Source organism: Plutella xylostella, chromosome 22, assembly GCF_932276165.1.
Source record: "Plutella xylostella chromosome 22, ilPluXylo3.1, whole genome shotgun sequence".
In the NCBI taxonomy this organism is placed as follows: Eukaryota; Metazoa; Arthropoda; class Insecta; order Lepidoptera; family Plutellidae; genus Plutella; species Plutella xylostella.
The window spans coordinates 8,203,955-8,222,624 of NC_064002.1; the positions used below are offsets into that span (position 1 = coordinate 8,203,955).

At 37.7% G+C, this 18,670-nt stretch overlaps 3 protein-coding genes and 1 non-coding gene across 5 annotated transcripts; 3 read left to right on the forward strand and 1 right to left on the reverse strand.

The window, feature by feature from the left end:
• Positions 1 to 4,792: 4,792 nt before the first annotated feature.
• LOC105395737 (pancreatic triacylglycerol lipase) lies at positions 4,793 to 12,421 on the forward strand. Its single transcript, XM_048629261.1, has 15 exons — positions 4,793 to 4,955; positions 5,421 to 5,573; positions 6,392 to 6,512; positions 6,925 to 7,072; positions 7,504 to 7,656; positions 8,213 to 8,302; positions 8,540 to 8,675; positions 8,952 to 9,182; positions 9,388 to 9,463; positions 9,542 to 9,678; positions 9,854 to 9,915; positions 10,000 to 10,076; positions 10,197 to 10,266; positions 10,656 to 10,780; positions 11,239 to 12,421. The coding sequence occupies exons 1-15, from the start codon at positions 4,934 to 4,936 to the stop codon at positions 11,345 to 11,347; spliced, it is 1,710 nt and encodes a 569-aa protein (XP_048485218.1). The 5' UTR covers positions 4,793 to 4,933; the 3' UTR covers positions 11,348 to 12,421.
• A 1,138-nt stretch (positions 12,422 to 13,559) lies between these two features.
• Positions 13,560 to 14,134, forward strand: LOC119690483. Its single transcript, XR_007267598.1, has 2 exons — positions 13,560 to 13,673; positions 13,917 to 14,134. It is a non-coding gene; the product is annotated as an uncharacterized LOC119690483 (transcript).
• On the reverse strand, positions 14,070 to 15,990 carry LOC119690482 (39S ribosomal protein L20, mitochondrial). Of its 2 annotated transcripts, XM_048629244.1 has the most exons (3): positions 15,972 to 15,990; positions 14,709 to 14,783; positions 14,070 to 14,614 (listed from the first exon to the last, which is right to left on the reverse strand). In XM_048629244.1, exon 3 carries the CDS (start codon positions 14,609 to 14,611, stop codon positions 14,132 to 14,134), a length of 480 nt encoding a protein of 159 aa, XP_048485201.1. In that variant the 5' UTR covers positions 14,612 to 14,614; positions 14,709 to 14,783; positions 15,972 to 15,990; the 3' UTR covers positions 14,070 to 14,131. The 2 variants fall into 2 exon arrangements, with proteins under 2 accessions (XP_048485201.1, XP_037961603.1); XM_038105675.2 differs by lacking the exon at positions 15,972 to 15,990 and having other exon boundaries at positions 14,760 to 14,783.
• Positions 15,991 to 16,188: 198 nt separating this feature from the next.
• Positions 16,189 to 17,646, forward strand: LOC119690491 (60S ribosomal protein L37). The gene is made up of 3 exons (XM_038105714.2): positions 16,189 to 16,340; positions 16,509 to 16,644; positions 17,470 to 17,646. Exons 1-3 carry the CDS (start codon positions 16,338 to 16,340, stop codon positions 17,607 to 17,609), a joined length of 279 nt encoding a protein of 92 aa, XP_037961642.1. The 5' UTR covers positions 16,189 to 16,337; the 3' UTR covers positions 17,610 to 17,646.
• Positions 17,647 to 18,670: the final 1,024 nt, after the last annotated feature.

Consider the following 18,670-nt stretch of genomic DNA (forward strand, 5'->3'; position numbering starts at 1 on the left):
TGGCGTAGTGGTTAGTGGCCCTGACTGCTATGCCGAAGGTTCCGGGTTCGATTCCCGGCTGGGGTAGATATTTGAACTCATGCAAGACATGGCAGATATTTGTTTAAAGACAGATATTTATAATTGGGGTCTTGGGTGTTGATTTTTTATATTTAATATGTATCTATCTATGTATTTGTATAGATATATCAGCTGTCCGATATCCATATTACAGGCTCTGCCTAACTTGGGGTCGGATGGCCGTGTGTGAGATTTCCCCACATATTATATTATTGTTTGCAAATTTCATATCAAAGGGATATACATAACACTGGCGAAAAGTGGGTGCAGCAATGCACCTCTGCCTACCCCGCAAGGGAGTACATTAGTACAAGGTGTGAGTGTTTGTTGTTTTTATATCAAAGGGTAGGTACATATTTTTTATACAGGGTGTTGTAAAAAGGATATACTAAACGGTTTTCAAAACTTGTAGTACAAAAGTTATACAGAATCACTTCTAGAATCCTCAGAATGAGTCCTATAGGTACAAAAACTGTTCAGTTACAAAATTAACTCACTGGTTTGATTGTTAAAGTCTAACCAAGTAATCAAAGTATGTTACGACCGCATTTCAAACTAAATCTTAGCAAGTTTTGAACTCAATAACGCACTTTGTACGCACACACATGTAATATGAAATTACTGTTATTTAATATTTTCCAGAACAATGTTAAGGTCAAATTTAATACAGTTTTACTTTAGTATTTCTTTCTTAATTATAATTTAATTTACTGTTATAGTATTTAATCATTTAAATTGATACCTCCATTTAATTTAAAATCATTTGTATTTTAAATGAACTGTCCTAAGTATTTGTTTTGAAACTGATTATTTAGTAGCAAATACTGGCTTTTAGTTGGTGTTTATATATTATATTTATGTAGTAATACTATACTGTTCTGGGATTAACACTATACTATTTTATGTTTTTCCCTCTCCGTATCTCGATTAGCCAACTGCAATTCACTGCTTCTCCCAATCTATGACCTTGAAAGCTTTCCGCATTCAACTAAAACAAGTAAAAATGTATACTTACGTTGTTTTCAAAACACCGTATCGTTCATGGACCTCACGCATGTATTTTTAGCTCTCATTTATTTATTCGGCCGCCATTACGTAAAGGCCGCGCGGTCGCCGGTTGCTCCACAATGGACGCATTCGACTAGAGACTCGGCTCGCTATGACCTGCTAACGTAGACACATTCGTACATAAGCTGTGATTATCTGCAACCGATACTTTGCACATTAAGTGATTACCTCAAGGCGAGTGGTCGGGAGTTACATGCGTTGTTCGGTGTTGGTATTATATCAGGGTTTGCGGGTTAATGCGGGTTGCGTCAGTGCGGCCGTGCGCTACTTCCGCAGTGGGCGAGTGCATTCGTTTGTTTATTTTCCATCGATCTGTGTTGCGCCGGCGCGGGCCGCGTCCGATCGATTGCTCCGGCGTCTTCCGGCCCGGGGGTACCGTCGCGTGACAACCAACGACCTGATCACTGACCTAAGGTTCCAAATTTGAATAATTATGGTGGCTGCCCACGAGCTTAGATTCTCGGTTACAAGTGGTCCAGTGGAAATTCCGAGATAAAAGTAGCCTAAGGATTAATCCAGGATGAAAACTTCCTGTATACCTGCCTAATTTCATGAAATTCATTCGGCAGTTTTTGCGTATATTCATACAAATTCTTGATTATATTAATCAAACTTAACCATTTTCAGATGAAAAACAAGACAACCTAAAAAAAATTCAAGTAATTAATGAAAGGAAGCAACTGGGATTTTCGTTCATGATACTTTTTTCGGTTAGGAACAATACATATTTTGGTTCTGCATAATGCAACAACAAAATGTTTAGGAATAGTACCTAATTTGTGATGATATTGAACTTATTGATTAGTTATTAATATTAAAGACAGAGTGGTAGGTCAGGGGCAGTGCTCTGAGGTCCCTCGTAGTTGTGAAATCGATCTATTGTCACTCGTGGCACGGATTGGTTCTCATTTTTAAGGCTCGCCCTTGATACCATCGATGTTTCCAGACTATATTTATTGTATGATGCAGTGATGGCAGGTAGATAGCCACTACATAAAATAGAAGGAAAGAAGTAACATATACATTAGGAACCTAAGTAAGTCTCTAACAAGAAGTCTTGTACTAATAATCAAATAACAATGCTTATAGATAGATATCTCAACTTATTGTCATACTGAGTATTAACAAAAATGTACTAAAATGACCGAAATACTCTTTGCATATTTCAAATAATATTTTTTGTAAAACTAGGGGAACCTAAGTAGGGAAAGCAGACTTTTCCATCGTCACAATAGATACCTAGATAAGACAAACAGCAACTATGTCTAGAACAATTTATCACGCTAAACAATATACCGAGACGTGTGTGAATACTTTTTTAAGATCGTATAGATGTCGTTGTATTCTCAACATTGTTATCAAGTAACTTCTGCAGAATCATAAGCCATAGCATTCTTTAATGTGAGATCTCGTCGTTTTTATCTGTTTTAACTATACTGATGTCATTAGGGAATACAAGCCCGGGATCCCGGTCCCCGGGATCCCGGGATCCCGGTCATTTTCCAGTCCCGAAATTTTCGGGATTAAAATTTGCAAATCCCGGGATTTTCGGGATTGACAAAAAAGGGCAAATTAAATCCCTTTTTAGAGTTTTGCATATTTTTATTCGATAGAGATGACTTTTTGCGGATAAAAGCATTTTATTTCATGTCCGTAAGCCGTTTGAATCTCGAGATATAAATTTTTATGAAAACTAAGGATCTAAAACTTTAAAATGGCCGCCATTTCTAGAATATTGAGATTTGACTCCACATGTGGGGGTGTTTTCTCGATGAAATCAATCGTAAAATACACCTTTAAAGTTTGTCGGGTTCGAAAAAAAACACATTGTTTAAACTAACTAGATATATAGGTATAAAAAGGTTGGAATTGCAAATATTACCAAACATAGAAGTTCCTATCTTTATTTTAAGATAATTATGATACCTTTTGTGTAAGATGATTAACAAAATGTATAATAAGGAATATGCATTTTTTTTATATTCTTATTCAATAGATTTACTTTGAATTACGAAAGTTTTTTTGTACTTTTCAACAATTATTTACTCGGTCAAAAATAAATTATATAATCAAAAATATTAATGGAGGCATATTTTTTAAATAACGAAGTTTATTAAAAATAATATTTTACCTTTATTTGAATCGCTTGTATATTCCCTATTTTATTAAGTAATGCTTTATCTTTTTTTAAGAAGTATATTTTTTGTTCACCGAAGTATGGTCTGACAAAGTTAAATTATAAAAACTGTGTCTCCAATAAACCTAAAAACTTTGATTCGTTAGACGTGGTTTTGTTTGTGACCCTGATCCCGGGACTATCCCGGGATCCCGGGATTGTCTTCATCCAGTCCCGAAATCCCGGGATCCCAAATAAAGGCCGGGATTGTATTCCCTAGATGTCATGCACCTTATACGATAAATAATGAGTTCAAATAGTATCGTTTTGGTACATTGACTTAACTATATTAAATTTATATTTACTGTAAGCAAAATAAATGATAAATAAGATTTTGTAGGCGCGATAGTCCATTTAAAGAAAGAAAGAAAGAAGAAAGATACATTTATTTGACACACTGAGACAGAATAATAATAATTTACGTATAGTAAATTTATATTTACTGTAAGCAAAATAAATGATAAATAAGATTTTGTAGGCGCGATAGTCCATTTAAAGAAAGAAAGAAAGAAGAAAGATACATTTATTTGACACACTGAGACAGAATAATAATAATTTACGTATAGTTAGGCCTTGGTCTCCTATTTACGCCGTAGGTCGCGTCCAGCGTTACGCCGCAGGCCGCATCACGATGCTGACTATAGAAATGTACTGATGCGGTCTCCCTCACACGCCGACGTTGGCGCGTAGACGTAGTGAGTATCGTGACGCGGCCTACGGCGGTGACACTTGACGCGACCTACGGAGTAAATAGGAGACCCGGGCCTTACGCAGAGGTAGGTAGCGTTTTCATCTGACATCTGCATACATCTTCTGTCATTTGTTTTGCTTAAGTACCGACCTAATTATACTATATTTTTTTTGGTACTGATGAATGTTTGTACTCATATTATTGCAGTTAGGGATAAAACAATAAAGGAATGTATTTGTCAACAAAAAAAATGTCGGCCATGTTTACGAGTAAGAGAGTGTGCCAGTATACCGATGGAACTGAGTACTAAATAACAGCAATCAACTTGCCCACAAACACCTGCTTCATCTGTTTAATCAGTGCTAAGTAACATAAATAATTAACACATTATCGCGTAGCCTATGTACCGAAGGTATATAGAGCATTATGTAAGGGAAAACTGTTGGCTTCCGTATTCGGCGAAGGAAGCCGCTGCCTCCGCCGGCTCAAGAATTATACTATTCTGCTGTCTGTAATTTAATAACACTAAACTGTTTATTAAAATTATAATTTCTATAATTGGATTTTGTAGGACAATTGTATTCGAGTTGCGTAAAGCTGCTAGTATCAGACAGTAGGACTCACGAGAACCCTGTGCATGAGTATGTGAAACTAGAAAATAAAAGTGTATTTCTAGTTTCCCGTTTTTGATATATTTTAATTTTTATATTTGATGCTTTTTCTAATGTAAATTCATTTTCTAAAAATCATTTTAAGATGTTGTAGGAACGCGGACAAAAGCTACTTAAGTATATTTATAAAATCATGGAAACTGTTTAATGACTGTGTGACTATCTTTGTTCCCCAGTTTCAATGGAAAATATCGCAACAGCCTGTGATCAACAACTTTCTGCAGGACCGTGATATACACTTCCATTAAACCCCAGCTATAAACCAAGATGAATGCCAAACATATGATAGGTATTTTGAATACCTATTAACTTATAAATAACATAGCTTTTAATCGTGAGCTTCATACCAAAAGATTTTCGATTTCATTGTATAGCATACTGACGGTTCAGAATTGGCTGATCCGTGCTTGAGTTTAGCCACACATTTAGGAGGTTATGTAAATTAATGGTTCATCAATAAAGTATAATTAAGTAAATTAATTATATTCACTGGGCAGAGCATTTATGTGGTCTTACATACAAGGTTTTGTATAAAGGGGTTATACTCAACCACTTTTGTTCTACAACTTTTGGAAATTTGCGACACTCAACCCGATCTTTTTCGGCTTACCTATACCACTATTGCAATTGCAACACCTTTATTTCATGGGTCAAAGTTGAAGAATTGTTTTACGAATTTTCAATAACTGTAGAATTATTTTAATTAATAACTAGTAAATACCTAGATCGCTAACATATCCCCTCATTCTTGCAGGAGAAGGCATGCACCAGCTGCAACTGACGGCGCGGCTGCGGCTGATGCTGTGGTGCATCCTGCTGGGGCTGCAGCCAGCCTTCGGAGGCATCCTGGACCCCTTCAACTGGGCACGCTCCGACCGGATCGAGGTCAACATACCCTGGCTGCCATGTGAGTGACTGAGGTTACATTTTATGTAATCTGGGTTATGGGCTATTGTTTATGACACAGAAGGTTTATGATGATGGAACGTTGTGTGGTCGATTGTGTAGCGTAAATTTTTAGGTTTATTGCAATCATAGAGAAAATTAACTATGATTGCAATTATAGGTTAACTATAAGCACCTTCAGGTAAATACTTAATAGATCTAAATTGGTTCTATCATAGTGAACATCTGAGATTTTCTAGTACCGCAATTCGATACTTATGTCGTTTTACCATATCAGACATACAGCTGACGCGGAGTTATGAAAGAACAAGAGCGAAAGTGCAGATTTGAAGAATGCCAACACAATGGGAGAGTGCAATTTCCAACGCACGTTCAAAGTCTAGGAATGCGGTCCAAACGCACCTACGTTTTCTATTCCTATAGATATGTACAAGTACTTATTTGCTTTTTGCGGTAGTCGTTTTTACGTGTAAGGTGACTATGTGTGACTGATTGTGCTTTGTGGACGATTTGTCCTGCGAACCGCCGCTAAATGTTTTAACTCTTTATACCAAAAAACACGCTACGCATTCCCTCTGAAATGTTATAATTATGTATAAGGTAGGATCATGATCATCAGCCTTTAGCAGTCCACTGCCGAACGTAGGCCTCTTCCAAAGCATGCCACTGTATGCGATCTAAAGCTTTCCGCGCAAAAATAAGGTAGGATGGTACTAATAATGGTTATATTTACTTTTTGTATTTCTGTACCTAACAAAAACCTGTTCCACCTCCACGTCCATTCTCTTGTCACCAATATGAGTTTGTTCGTGGTTCCAGTTGAGAACGAGACGCGATGCTACGACGACCTCGGCTGCCTGAACATCACCCGCAGCTGGTACCACCTCATCCACCGCCCCTTCAACGTGTTTCCGCTGCCAAGGGTCGTCATCAACACCAGGTCAGTGCAGTCTCATCAACACCAGGTCAGTAGAGACTCATCAATATCCGGTCAGTAAAGTCGTCATCAACACCAGGTCAGTTGACTCAGCAGTTATGCTCGATGATCAGTCTTTCCGTATCTACCACTAGGTGATTACCGCGATATTCGCTGCACCGCTAAGAGATTTCCCGCTGAATTCCGGGATCTTAAATACCAATTTTCATCAAAATCCGTTCAGTAGTTAACAAATATCAATCCAACGATGCTTACAAACTTGAGGTATTAGTAGTAGGATAATTATAACCCTGCAATGACATAAATGCGTCTGATATATTTTTTATCAACAATCTCTTATAAATAGTGAAGTATTTTGTTTTTCACGATACTTACCTATCTTTCGTAACCAACATTTATGTTTTTCCACTTCCAGGTTCATACTATACACGAAGAAGAACCCGACAGACGGTCAGCTTCTGAACGTGAACGTCAACAAGACCATCGTGAAGTCCAACTTCAAGTCGCACCGACTGACCAAAATGATCATACACGGTTTCATCGACACGCCACTCTCTAACTGGGTGAGTTTATGCTTAAGATGGAAAATATTTGATATTATAAGTTTGGTATATATACGTGTATATGTTGGTTTACGCCATAAAGGATGGAATACAAATTCATCGATTAAATTTCGCTTTTATTTAGTGATGTGTGAATGTTCCCCTGAATTATATCTCTAACTTTGTTCAACACTAAAAATGGTTAGAAACTTACATTCCATACGAGTGGCATAATTCTACCTATATTCTTACCTAAAGACTTGTTACTAGACGAACCGATTTATTAAACAAAAAAACCGGAATGATGCACAAACATAACCCATATAAACACCCAATCACATTATAGGTACACTGTGCAATGAAAAACTTTCACCATCCATTGATGTTCTATATTTATGTCACTGGAGCTTTTTCATTGCTGGCGAATGTATAACATCCATTGCTTTGTCCAGGTGAGCGAGATGAAGGACGAGCTGGTGAAGGCGGGCGACTACAACGTGGTGGTGGTGGACTGGGCGGGCGGCAGTCTGCCGCTGTACACGCAGGCCACGGCCAACACGCGCCTCGTGGGCCTGGAGGTGGCGCACTTCGTCAACACGCTGCAGGTTTGTACTCTGTAAGGTACATTGTGCTCTGTAAGGTACAGTTCAGATGAAGGACGAGCTGGTGAAGGCGGGCGACTACAACGTGGTGGTGGTGGACTGGGCGGGCGGCAGTCTGCCGCTGTACACGCAGGCCACGGCCAACACGCGCCTCGTGGGCCTGGAGGTGGCGCACTTCGTCAACACGCTGCAGGTTTGTTGGGTTACCAGGTGGGTTGAACGCAGACGAATAGGTTTGCATTTTTCTACGCCGACTATGGTTCTGCTATGGTAAAACAAATGACAGATGATGTTATTGGATGGCACTAATTTAGTCGGCGGAAAAAAGTGCCAACTAGAAACGCAGTATAGACTGCGTTTCCAGTAGGCACTTTTTTATACCTATAGAGGTACTATAAAAAGTGTAAAGACGAAAACCCAAAAATATACGTAGGTATATCATCATTTATACTGCCATACCACGCCATACTAACTACCTTTCTCGAGGAACATACCCTCGGATATTAGCTTTTGTTTCAATTTCTAATGAATTTTATAATTTTATCCTATTGTTTTGCAGAAAGACCACGGTCTCAATCCTCTGGACGTGCACATAATAGGGCATTCTCTCGGGGCCCATACTGCAGGCTACGCTGGGGAACGAATACAAGTAAGTAAACTATCATTAATCATCCTAAAATGTCTGTTGGTTTCTAATTTGTATTCAACATACATTTAAAACTATGGTAATAAGATAAGTGTGTCGAAAAAGTGCAACCGTGCCGCTGTTTTGCTCGACATAGCCATTCGTATACTCCTTACCTTTGTAACTATGTACGATGATTGCAAACGATCCCTAACTGTGTATTTATAATAATACTGTTTGATATAGCGTGTGGTTCCGTAGGGGCTGGGTCGCATCACGGGGCTGGACCCGGCCGAGCCGTACTTCCAGGGCATGCCCACCCACGTGAGACTCGACCCCACCGACGCAGAGTTCGTCGACGTCATACACACCGACGGGAAGAGCATCTTCCTTCTAGGTAACTACAATCACGCTTTGGGTTACAAATGGTCTGGAATTGAATGGCTTGTTACTTATTGTGTATTTGTTAAACATTACTAAGTCAAAAGCGCTTGATAGAACATCGAAACTCGATAGCATACCTAGCTCCAAATTAAACCGAACTAACCATATCCGTATTTATGTACTATGTAAATATTGTAAACGCTGGCTCGCTCCCTGTATCATATCTATTATAGTATCTATCGGCGATGTTGACTAATTAACGGACGTGTTTATTTCACGCGTGCGACAGACTTTGTGTTTATGGCAGGGTACGGGATGTCCCAGCCGGTGGGGCACCTGGACTTCTACCCGAACAATGGGAAGGAGCAGCCAGGGTGCGACCTGACGGAGGGGCCGCTGGTGCCGCTCACGCTGGTCAAGCAGGGGCTGGAGGAGGCCTCCCGCGTGCTGGTGGCCTGCAACCACGTGCGCGCTATCAAATTGTTTACGGACTCTATCAACAACAAATGCCCGTATATAGGTAGGTTTTTCTTTCCTCTTATGAATATGTTTATATGTATGTAGGTATATTTGTGTTTGAATTTAAATACCTACATAAATGCCTTTGGTATTAAAGGATTAAAAGCGGACTATCCGTTAAAATTTTGTGCGTATTTTTATCTACGTTACCGGCAGCTAAAAAGGCTTGTAGTTTTTTCAGTCCATTAAACCTTTTATCTTTGTAGGTCACCAGTGTCCATCCTACCAGCACTTCTTGGCTGGCAAGTGTTTCCACTGCGGCCACGGCTGCGCCATCATGGGGTAAGCCACGAAACGATAAAAAAAACCATGAGACCAAAAGCTAAAGAAGAAACCCTTACAACCGTTTTCTCCCGGCAGATTTCACGCTGACAGCTCTCCTGGCCTCATCACTGATAAGAACAATAATTCAGAGAACGAAGTGTACCCTTCTGAGGAGCAGGAAACGATTGGGGCGAAGTACTACCTGAGCACTGGAAAGGAAATGCCGTTTTGCCGTTAGTTTACGCTTTTACTAATAATGTCGCGTCCTTTCCTATATTTTGTCTATCTATTGATTTGTGCACCAATATATTTCACAATTAGCATGGAGCACTGCTATCTTCGTATCTATATGCAGATGCAAGATCAGAAACCAGTAATATTAATACGGAATATTATTCATTATTTCAGAGCGTCATTACCGAATCGCAATACAGTTGGCGAATCCTAAAGGAGCGGAATCTTGGGTCCAGGTACTGCCTAAAATTTAATTAATATCATAATTAATTAATATGATGACGAGTTACTTTTCTTACTTTAATTACTTTTATTTTCAGGGTTTCTTGAAAGTGACGTTACTATCAGACCGTGGAGTGATAAGAGGAATGGACCTCACTCCTGCAAACTATGTTAAGTAAGTTAATCTTCCAAAAATGTAATTAATAAGTAAGTAGGTACTTATACTTAAATACATATGAAAGTTATAGGATTGTTTTTAAATTAATTGGCTAATACATGTTTCAATGGTTTTCAGATTGGAACATGGCACCACTTACACAATCGTTGTTACAAATCCTATGGATTTAGGAGGAAAAGTGAGAAAGGTAACATTCCAAATATTCTTCATGATCATCAGCCAATAATCATCCACAGCTGAACATGGGCCTCTCCCACATAGCGCCACAAAACTCGGTCCTCGGCTGTCCTCATCCAGCCACTACCAAGCACAATAGGCAGGCAGCCCTTATCACTAAAAGCGATCTGTTCCAGACAACCTTGAATGAAAGACTTGATTATTGATGATGATGATGAAGCTTTCAATAGACTTAAAACTTTCGGCTACCCCTTTTAAGGATATATTTCTCATCCCAAGCCGTGCTGTAATGGTAATGTTGGTTGCAGGTGGAGCTGTCGTAACAACTTTTTCTTTTTTGAGCACTTTTTCATATGTCGTCATATATTTTTCCTATATTATCTTGTCTTATCTTATCAGGTGGAGTTGTCGTGGGAGTACGACATGAACGTGCTGGAGCCGCGCTCGCTGTGCATCCTGTGGTGCAACGACCGGCTCTACGTCAAATCCGTGCTCGTGGACCAGATGGAGCTGCCGAGTAGAGGGTTAGTCACTACCTACATTACGACTATGTTTATCCCCTTTTTATGAAACGCCTAGTAGAGGGCTAGTAACTACCTACACTACGAGTAGTTACCCCTTTTTTATGAAATGTACTTAGACGAAGGATAGTACCTAATGGTTTAGAACCGGCTATAGTCCAGTCATTCATCAATCATTAGTCTATAGCCGGATTTAAATCAGGCCTATCTTTAGTCTTCGCTTTATAATTACTAAAACTATCTACCTTGTACTGATAACCCTTGGATCGCATACGTAGTATAAGTCTGTAACCGTTTGAAAATGGTAGGTTTCAAACCCAGATATAATATCAAGCGTTCTTTGGATATCCTCTCAACACTCTACATATCAATAACAATAAGTATTAATATATTATTTATGTACATCACGGAATGTAAATAATTATATTCTGGCAACTGACTGACCAAGTTTCATATTTCAGGAAACGGAACGTAGACTTCAGCAGCAAGCTGTGCACGCCGAAACGTGAATTCGCTGAAATACCCAACCGAGGGTCCGCCAGTTTCTACGAAAACAACTGTGGAAGATAGCCGTGCCATACAAAATGACATAGATTGTACCTATTTAACATTATTTGACTTATGTAGTTATAGTCAAGTGGAAAAAGCTTTAAATTACCAGTGCGCTCCAAGGGTCTTGAACAATGCAAGACATTCGTAATCTTGGAGCTTACTACCGGACACTTGTGAAGTGCCAGATCTCGGCTGAATTAGAAAACAAAAAGGATCTGAATTTTGATTTCCGTTGTAGAGAGAAAATTTGGAGTGTAAAGAAAACAGTGTGTTGAGATTTAATACAGGGGATGAAAACTGTAAGCTAGGTCACTTTATTATTCATACAAAAATAGAAGACGCTAATATTTTATTGTGAGACTGTTTTAGAAGAGCGATGGTGATAAATAGTTCTTTAGCATGATAAAATATTACGTATGGACTTTTCGTGTGAATAAGTTTTTAGCCTCAGGAGCAGTGAGTGATGGTCAGTGAGGACGAAATACTCATATATAATTTAAGTTATAGTTCACTTACTCCCTGAACCTGATTTAATAAAAATGTAAGTAACTACTTACGTTCATTATTTTGGAACTTGTTAAGCGACTGATGCATTTATTGCACTTATGTACCTACATACTGCGCCAGGTACCTGACCATCTAAATAAGGTACTTATCTAATTCCATTCAAGATTGTTCTTATTTAACTGTACCTATAGGTGATAAGTAGATACATTATCTTATTCTATGGTGATGTTGAAGCCAGTATGACGGCCGTGCATAAAGAAACATTTTGATAATAGTGTACAGACTTTCCCTATATCATCGTATATCATTTAATACTATCCTTATCATACCCTTATAATTATAACAGCCGCCATATTCATTTTGTTTCTTTATTCACGGCTGTTATAACTAATTCGAAATTCTTCATGTAGGTATATGTATAGTTGTTTTGTCTGTATATTTTACCTAGGTACGCTGTTATTAATTGTTTTTTTTTCTCTATTGTACATATAGTTTAAGTAATTAGCATAGTGTTAATACTGTTTAAACACGGACATCTTATTTATTTAAAAAAGTGAGTTGTTAAGTACTTGCCGAATAAAATTACTGAAGAATACATTTACTTACTTGTTTAATTTATTTACTAATAAAAGAAACTAACTAGTAAGTAATTTCAAATATCAGAAGTGAACAAGAAACGTTGTCCCCGATATCGAAGATCCATAAATATGAATAAGTACCATCTAATACCTATCCATATATCCCTTTCCGATATCAGACGGTACTACCAAGTATGCACCAAGTCAACCAAGTAAGTACATACCACCATTATTGTTATTGCCAGGATGAAGGGTTTTCTTAATTTTCACATTTTGTACAGTGCGACAAACTTATCTGTTCCGGTGAGAGCGAACTAAATTGATCCATATCTCATTACTTACTGATGAATTATATATTGATATAGATTAGGTCGGTTTATTAAAACCGCAAGGGCGAATTACCATTACGAACAAACTTAAAATATATATAGAATGAAGAAATATTAGACACTAGCTGTTCCCGCGCGCTTCGCTTCGCCTTAAAAAGTTTTCCCGTGGGAATTCCGGAATAAAAAGTAGCCTATGTTCTTTCCCAGGGTCTAGACCATATGTATACCAAATTTCATTCAAATCCGTTCAGCAGTTTTGGCGTGAAAGAGTAACAGACAGACAGACAGACAGACAGACACAGTTACTTTCGCATTTATAATATTAGTAAGGATTTACGCTAGCTCTCACCGGAACAGATAAGTTTGTGGCACTGTACCTACACACTTCCTACACATTCCAGATTTGTTATTTATTCGGAGGAACCATGTAACGGTTCCATCGAATAATAACAGCCTCACTTGCAAGTTTCTATTATTATTATATTTTAGTCTGGCAATATTGAAAACACAGAGTACATCTGTCAATGTGACAGAGAAAGCCACAGACTCTAACTGATAAGTAACAGCTACATAACAGCTAGCAGCTGATTTTTGTACACTGTAAAACTCATGTAAAACCTAGAGTAATAAAGTGATAAATAAATTGAAAATTGAGTGAGCTAAAGTATACATTTTTAAATTCTGTTGTTCATTCTCAATTTTTAAATTTTCTGTCTATATTCTACAAAGAACCTTAGTTTATTCATTGTAGCAATCCTAAATTCAAAGACTTACTTATGTAAAAATACTCAATATTTTTCTTTGTGTTATGAAAAGGTAAATCTTCAAATAAAAGATGTCATCTTCAATGTCCAAACTAGTCTTGGGACTATCATGTTCAATTACCCTCGGAATCGTAAGCTATGTACACATCAAGCAAAAAGCAGACAGGTAAAACATTATAACAAATAATCTCTGCCCGTGATAGATGAGAATTAGATTTTTTCAAAGGCATTACATTGGTTTCTTAAATCACTCATATCCATTCACTAGGATCCTCAATTTACTGCATATAATATAATCATTCTCATAAATTTTCAGCAGAAACTAATATTGATAGTTGCAATACACAAACAACTTCGTAATATTTCAGTGCCATCCCATTACTTTTTACATATTTGATCATTGTTGCAGGGATAAAATGCATGAGGGAGTAATAAAGGACATAGAAAGGCAACAAAGGCGGAAAATTGAGAACCTGTACATGTTAGAAAGACAAAATGATCTTACTAAACAGCTGAAAAAGGAAATGGAAAGCTCTTAGGAAAAGATGTTAATGAAACAATATTTGTTAAATAGTTTCTATTTATTCTAATAGACCAAAAAATATTACATTAAAACTGCAGATATTACTTCTTGTTTTCCTTCAACCATACATCTAACATCACATCTCTAAGATTTAGATTTACCCCTGTTGGATTATTTTTATCAACGGTATCAATAAATTGGTCAGCCACCATCTTTTGCTTGGCAACTGCAGCCAGGGACTCGAATGTGCGTGGTTCCCAGGACGCCAAGTCTGAAAGTGATTTTCTGTCCAACATTATGTTTGCTCTATCCAAGCCTTCTTTCAAAGTAAAATATGTAATATTATGCTGTTCACACGCTGCAGTTATCCTTGTGGTCCACAAGTCTTTCATGTCTTCCTTCTTCAACTTTCTAGCTTTAGTTGCATAAACAAGTGCTCTGTGGACGTTGCGAACGGCAATTGAGTAACAGTTCCTGCGGCGACCGATGTAATGGGCCGCTAGTCTAAAGATCCGCCTTTTTCTCCAGAACTCATCAGGTCCCCGGCACCTCACAAAGTTTGTGATACTCAAAAACACCATGATCTGAAATGGAAAAGGTTAGGTGGGTAAATAAATAAACAAGGTAAGTGTCAAGAAGAGAGTAAAAGACTAATCACTTATACTGATGAATAGTTACCAAGCTATTAATGTCAGAAATTTATGGAATTTAATGAAAAACGGGATTTACTGAAATTTTTCAGGCTAGGGAGGGCATAGAGAAAAAATAAACAATTGTGTAAAGAGTGCCATCTGGAGGAGTTTTTTGTCATACTCTATACGTCATACTGAGCCTACAACGCCATCTCTTTATATTGCTCAACCTCATTGTACATACATACAGGGTGCCCTGTTGGGACACCCTGTATATATAGATATTGTTATCACAAGTTAATAGCCGGATCTCCACCAAACGATCCAATGCGATCCGATCGCCCGATCCAAGAAGTTTAATATGTAAGATTCCTTGGATCGCGCGATCGGATCGCGTTGGATCGTCTGGTGGGGATCCGGCTATTAACTTCAATCTATAAAGATATAAGACATATTTGCGTTGACGTAGTTACACCACACAACAGTTATTACATTTATCAGCTAAATTTAAGTTCAATCTATTTATGAACCTACCTACATGCAACAATAAATAAAAAACAAATTATTATATAATTCTTTATTACCTCGCATATAACAATGTTTCAGTTCAGTTTTGTTTATGTCACTTGTAAAATAATATGCGAGTGGGTGTGTGTATTCCTTTCACCATGAAAACCAATTCATGTTTTGCTAGTTTATGTTTCCCAAGAGAAGCAAATCTTGTCACTTGTGGTGATAAAGTCATTTCGTCCAATAGTGCATCATTTATCCTCGCGAGGCAAATCTTTGACGACATATATCAGTTTGGTACACATAGTATTTTAATCTTCAGCGGATATGAAGATGTCGATCGCACTTTGCCAGTGCCGCCATTTCAGCTCGGTTCCCGTGGAACCACATGGAACCTGGATCCATATGGAATCTGTCGGGTCACAAGAATTTCATAAAAACACTTTTTGCGGATAAAGATGCTTTTTCTTGACACACCATGTTTATTTTTATTTGTAGGTATATAAAATTTATAAATAACGATATACCGAGAGTATAGGCTTTTATTACAAAAATGTTATTTGCGAGACATTGTAAGACAACTGAACTGACACTGACACGCAATTTCTTCATAAAAGCCATAGATCATGACAATGTTAACATTCAAATACTACTTATCTATGTGTCTTGTTATTGTTCTATGGTCTTGTTGATAACGCCATCTTACATCTTTTTTGGTAGTAAGAGTAATATAAAGAGATGGCACTACCTTCTATTAAAAGTTCAGCCATTAAGGCACTGACTCCCCCCTGAGGGAGGGTTTGCTTCTGCTTCCTATCTGTCACTGTCAGTCAGCTGTCATGATAGACTATTCTATGATCTGGTGGCACATGCGTCAGACAAACTAAAGCTCAGAATATGTATTGTACGACAGGACAGTTGGATATCGTTTCTAAAAATCTTAATGAATCGTAGGTTTTCTTTTAGATTTTGAAGATTAATTTAAACTACAAGTGACCGAAGTAATCTCTCACTTTATATCTCATAGCTTAGCGGAGCCGCAGTAACAGTCACAGTGAACGGACTTTTCAATTATATTTTTTTCTATGTGGCAACACTGTATAGTTTTTTTTCATGCTATATTTTTCTTCTCTTCATTTCTCTTTGATTGTCAAAATCTGACAAAATGGTAGTGTACCGAATATTTTGTGTTTTTATCTAAAATAATCGTAGTTATCCATTAAAATTTTCAGTTTTTAATTCCATACAGCATCATAGACTGTTTCAGTGAATCTATTCAGTTGTGTATTTTATGTTTTCTGAGTGTCGGTAAATTATAACCTCTCGCTGTTTTCAGACGAAGGGAACTTCGAGCTTCGGTAAACGCCGAAATAAGACTCACACCCTTTGCAGAAGGTGTGGCAGGTCTTCATACCACATCCAAAAGTCTAAATGTGCTCAGTGTGGTTACCCTGCCGCTAAACTGCGTTCCTGTAAGTATTACCATGTTTTGCTACCTCTAGTTAGGATATTTTTCACTAATTAAAAGTTTTCCTTGTTTATTTCAAGCTCTTAATAGATACATCTTATTAGTTTGATATTAATTTTTATTAAATGTTGCTCGACATAGGTGCCATTGAAAAATAAACATTGGCTGTCCGAGCTGGGAGATTGACTTTGTGGTTTTATGATTCTGTTCAAAATTATTACTAAGCCTCATTGTAATTGTTGAAAGATATTTACGTACATAACGTATTATGTTTCCAACATTACAGAATGAAATGCTACTGTCACTAATATGTTTTATTTTCAGTGTATAAATGAACCAAGATCAGTTATTAACCTACTCTGATTGAGGTTATATTTACTATATATGAAATATTGCCTTGTATAAAGTAGGAAAATAAAAGAAGTCAACTTACTGATTTACTTTAATTCATTAAGTTTGTCTAAAGTTGACTTTGCACATTGCTAGATCAATAAGTATGGCATTAATTTTTACTAAAGTAAGGAAAGTTTTACATAGCTCTAACATCTGTTAGCTGAAAGTGTCAGTTGGTCTGTCTTTCTAACAAACCAAAAGCTGTTGTGATGTGATGTGGAAGCAAGCCAATAGTGCTGGAATTGGTTAGGAAGATTGCGGACAGAATTGCAGTGGCGAATGGGTATTGGTTTCCCTCCCCTTTTCAATAACTCTATGTTCTCATTAATTCATGATTGGCTGACTGATAAAATACAGTCTAACTTTCATAGTATAAGCTTTCTCCTGCAATCTCCGGAATACTTATTTTATAACATTTTTATTTGTTTAATTTCAGACCACTGGTCTGTGAAGGCTAAGCGCAGGAAGACCACTGGAACTGGCCGCATGCGTCACCTGAAGATCGTGAGGAGGCGTTTCCGCAACGGCTTCAAGGAAGGTCTTCCCACACCCAAGAAAGCTGTTGCCTCTTCGTAGACATACTTTCTAAGTTAAAATAAACATCTAAAAGCCACTTTGTGATTTTTATTTAGTGACCTTACATGCTGCATTTGAGAGATACTGTTGAGCAGTAGTGAATTGTTTGGTGTTCAATACTTTTACATCTCTAACCAGTAGCTTAGAAGATTTCTGTAATTTTATACTACTCGAGGGCCTAGTGTAGGTTTTTCTTAACCCATCAAGCTGTGAAAATCTTGCAGAATTTGTACGGCCCAGAGCCGATGCAGTGCGTGAGGTGGCCAATATGCTCAATACTGTACTCGAACGGTATAAAAACTCGCACTTTGTATGCAGTAAGCGCAAGTTCGTATGCCCAGAGTCGCCACCTACCGGGAAACTCCCTCTAGTCTGGGCCCTCTGCACTTACAAGTCATGTCCCATGAACAAGGAACATAATACTTCTCTATGAACGTTTGAAAACCGTAGTGAAAATATCCCTATAACTCATCTATAACTATTTCCATGAACTCGTATACTGGAATAATATTCAAACGCACGCTATAGTGCCACAATCTTATCTGTTCCGGTGGTCAAAATGTGCAACTAACGAGACGTCATTGTCAAACGTCATTTCATACTCTGTGCGTTATTTGAGTTGTCAATTTCTGCGAAGAGGCTGACGCTATGTTATTTAATTTGTTTTGTGATATTCAGCGTGAAAATAATACCAAAAGCGCTAAAATGTGATGCAAGAAAAGTAATACTAGATATATTGGCTTTTATGCAGGAAGAATAACGTATTCAGACGCCTTTAATTCCGTTTGAAAAATTGGAAGAACGAGTTGCAGCGGCTACAGGTTAGTGTTGCCAAATATGACGAATAATTTAACCCATATACTCACATGTAATTTTATTAATATTTTCACCCCATCCCGTGCCCCAGCAGTGGGGACGGGATGGGTCATAGTGAAAAGTAGGTATATAATCTTTATTTTTCTTTGATTACAGGTGACATGTCACTTTAAATCTTAGGCAGTATACCAAGAAGAATTTTGCGCACCTGCAGCGATTTTAGACGAAATAATGATGATTAATGA

Bases quoted from the DNA above. Each gene is read 5' to 3' on its own strand.
- LOC105395737 (XM_048629261.1), top strand. From the start codon at position 4,934: ATGAATGCCAAACATATGATAG. The intron at 9,464-9,541 runs GTAAGCCACGAA...TTCTCCCGGCAG, and splicing joins CACGGCTGCGCCATCATGGG to ATTTCACGCTGACAGCTCTC. The intron at 9,916-9,999 runs GTACTGCCTAAA...TTTTATTTTCAG, and splicing joins GAGCGGAATCTTGGGTCCAG to GGTTTCTTGAAAGTGACGTT.
- LOC119690482 (XM_048629244.1), bottom strand. From the start codon at position 14,611: ATGGTGTTTTTGAGTATCACAAACTTTGTGAGGTGCCGGGGACCTGAT.
- LOC119690491 (XM_038105714.2), top strand. The intron at 16,645-17,469 runs GTAAGTATTACC...GTTTAATTTCAG, and splicing joins TGCCGCTAAACTGCGTTCCT to ACCACTGGTCTGTGAAGGCT.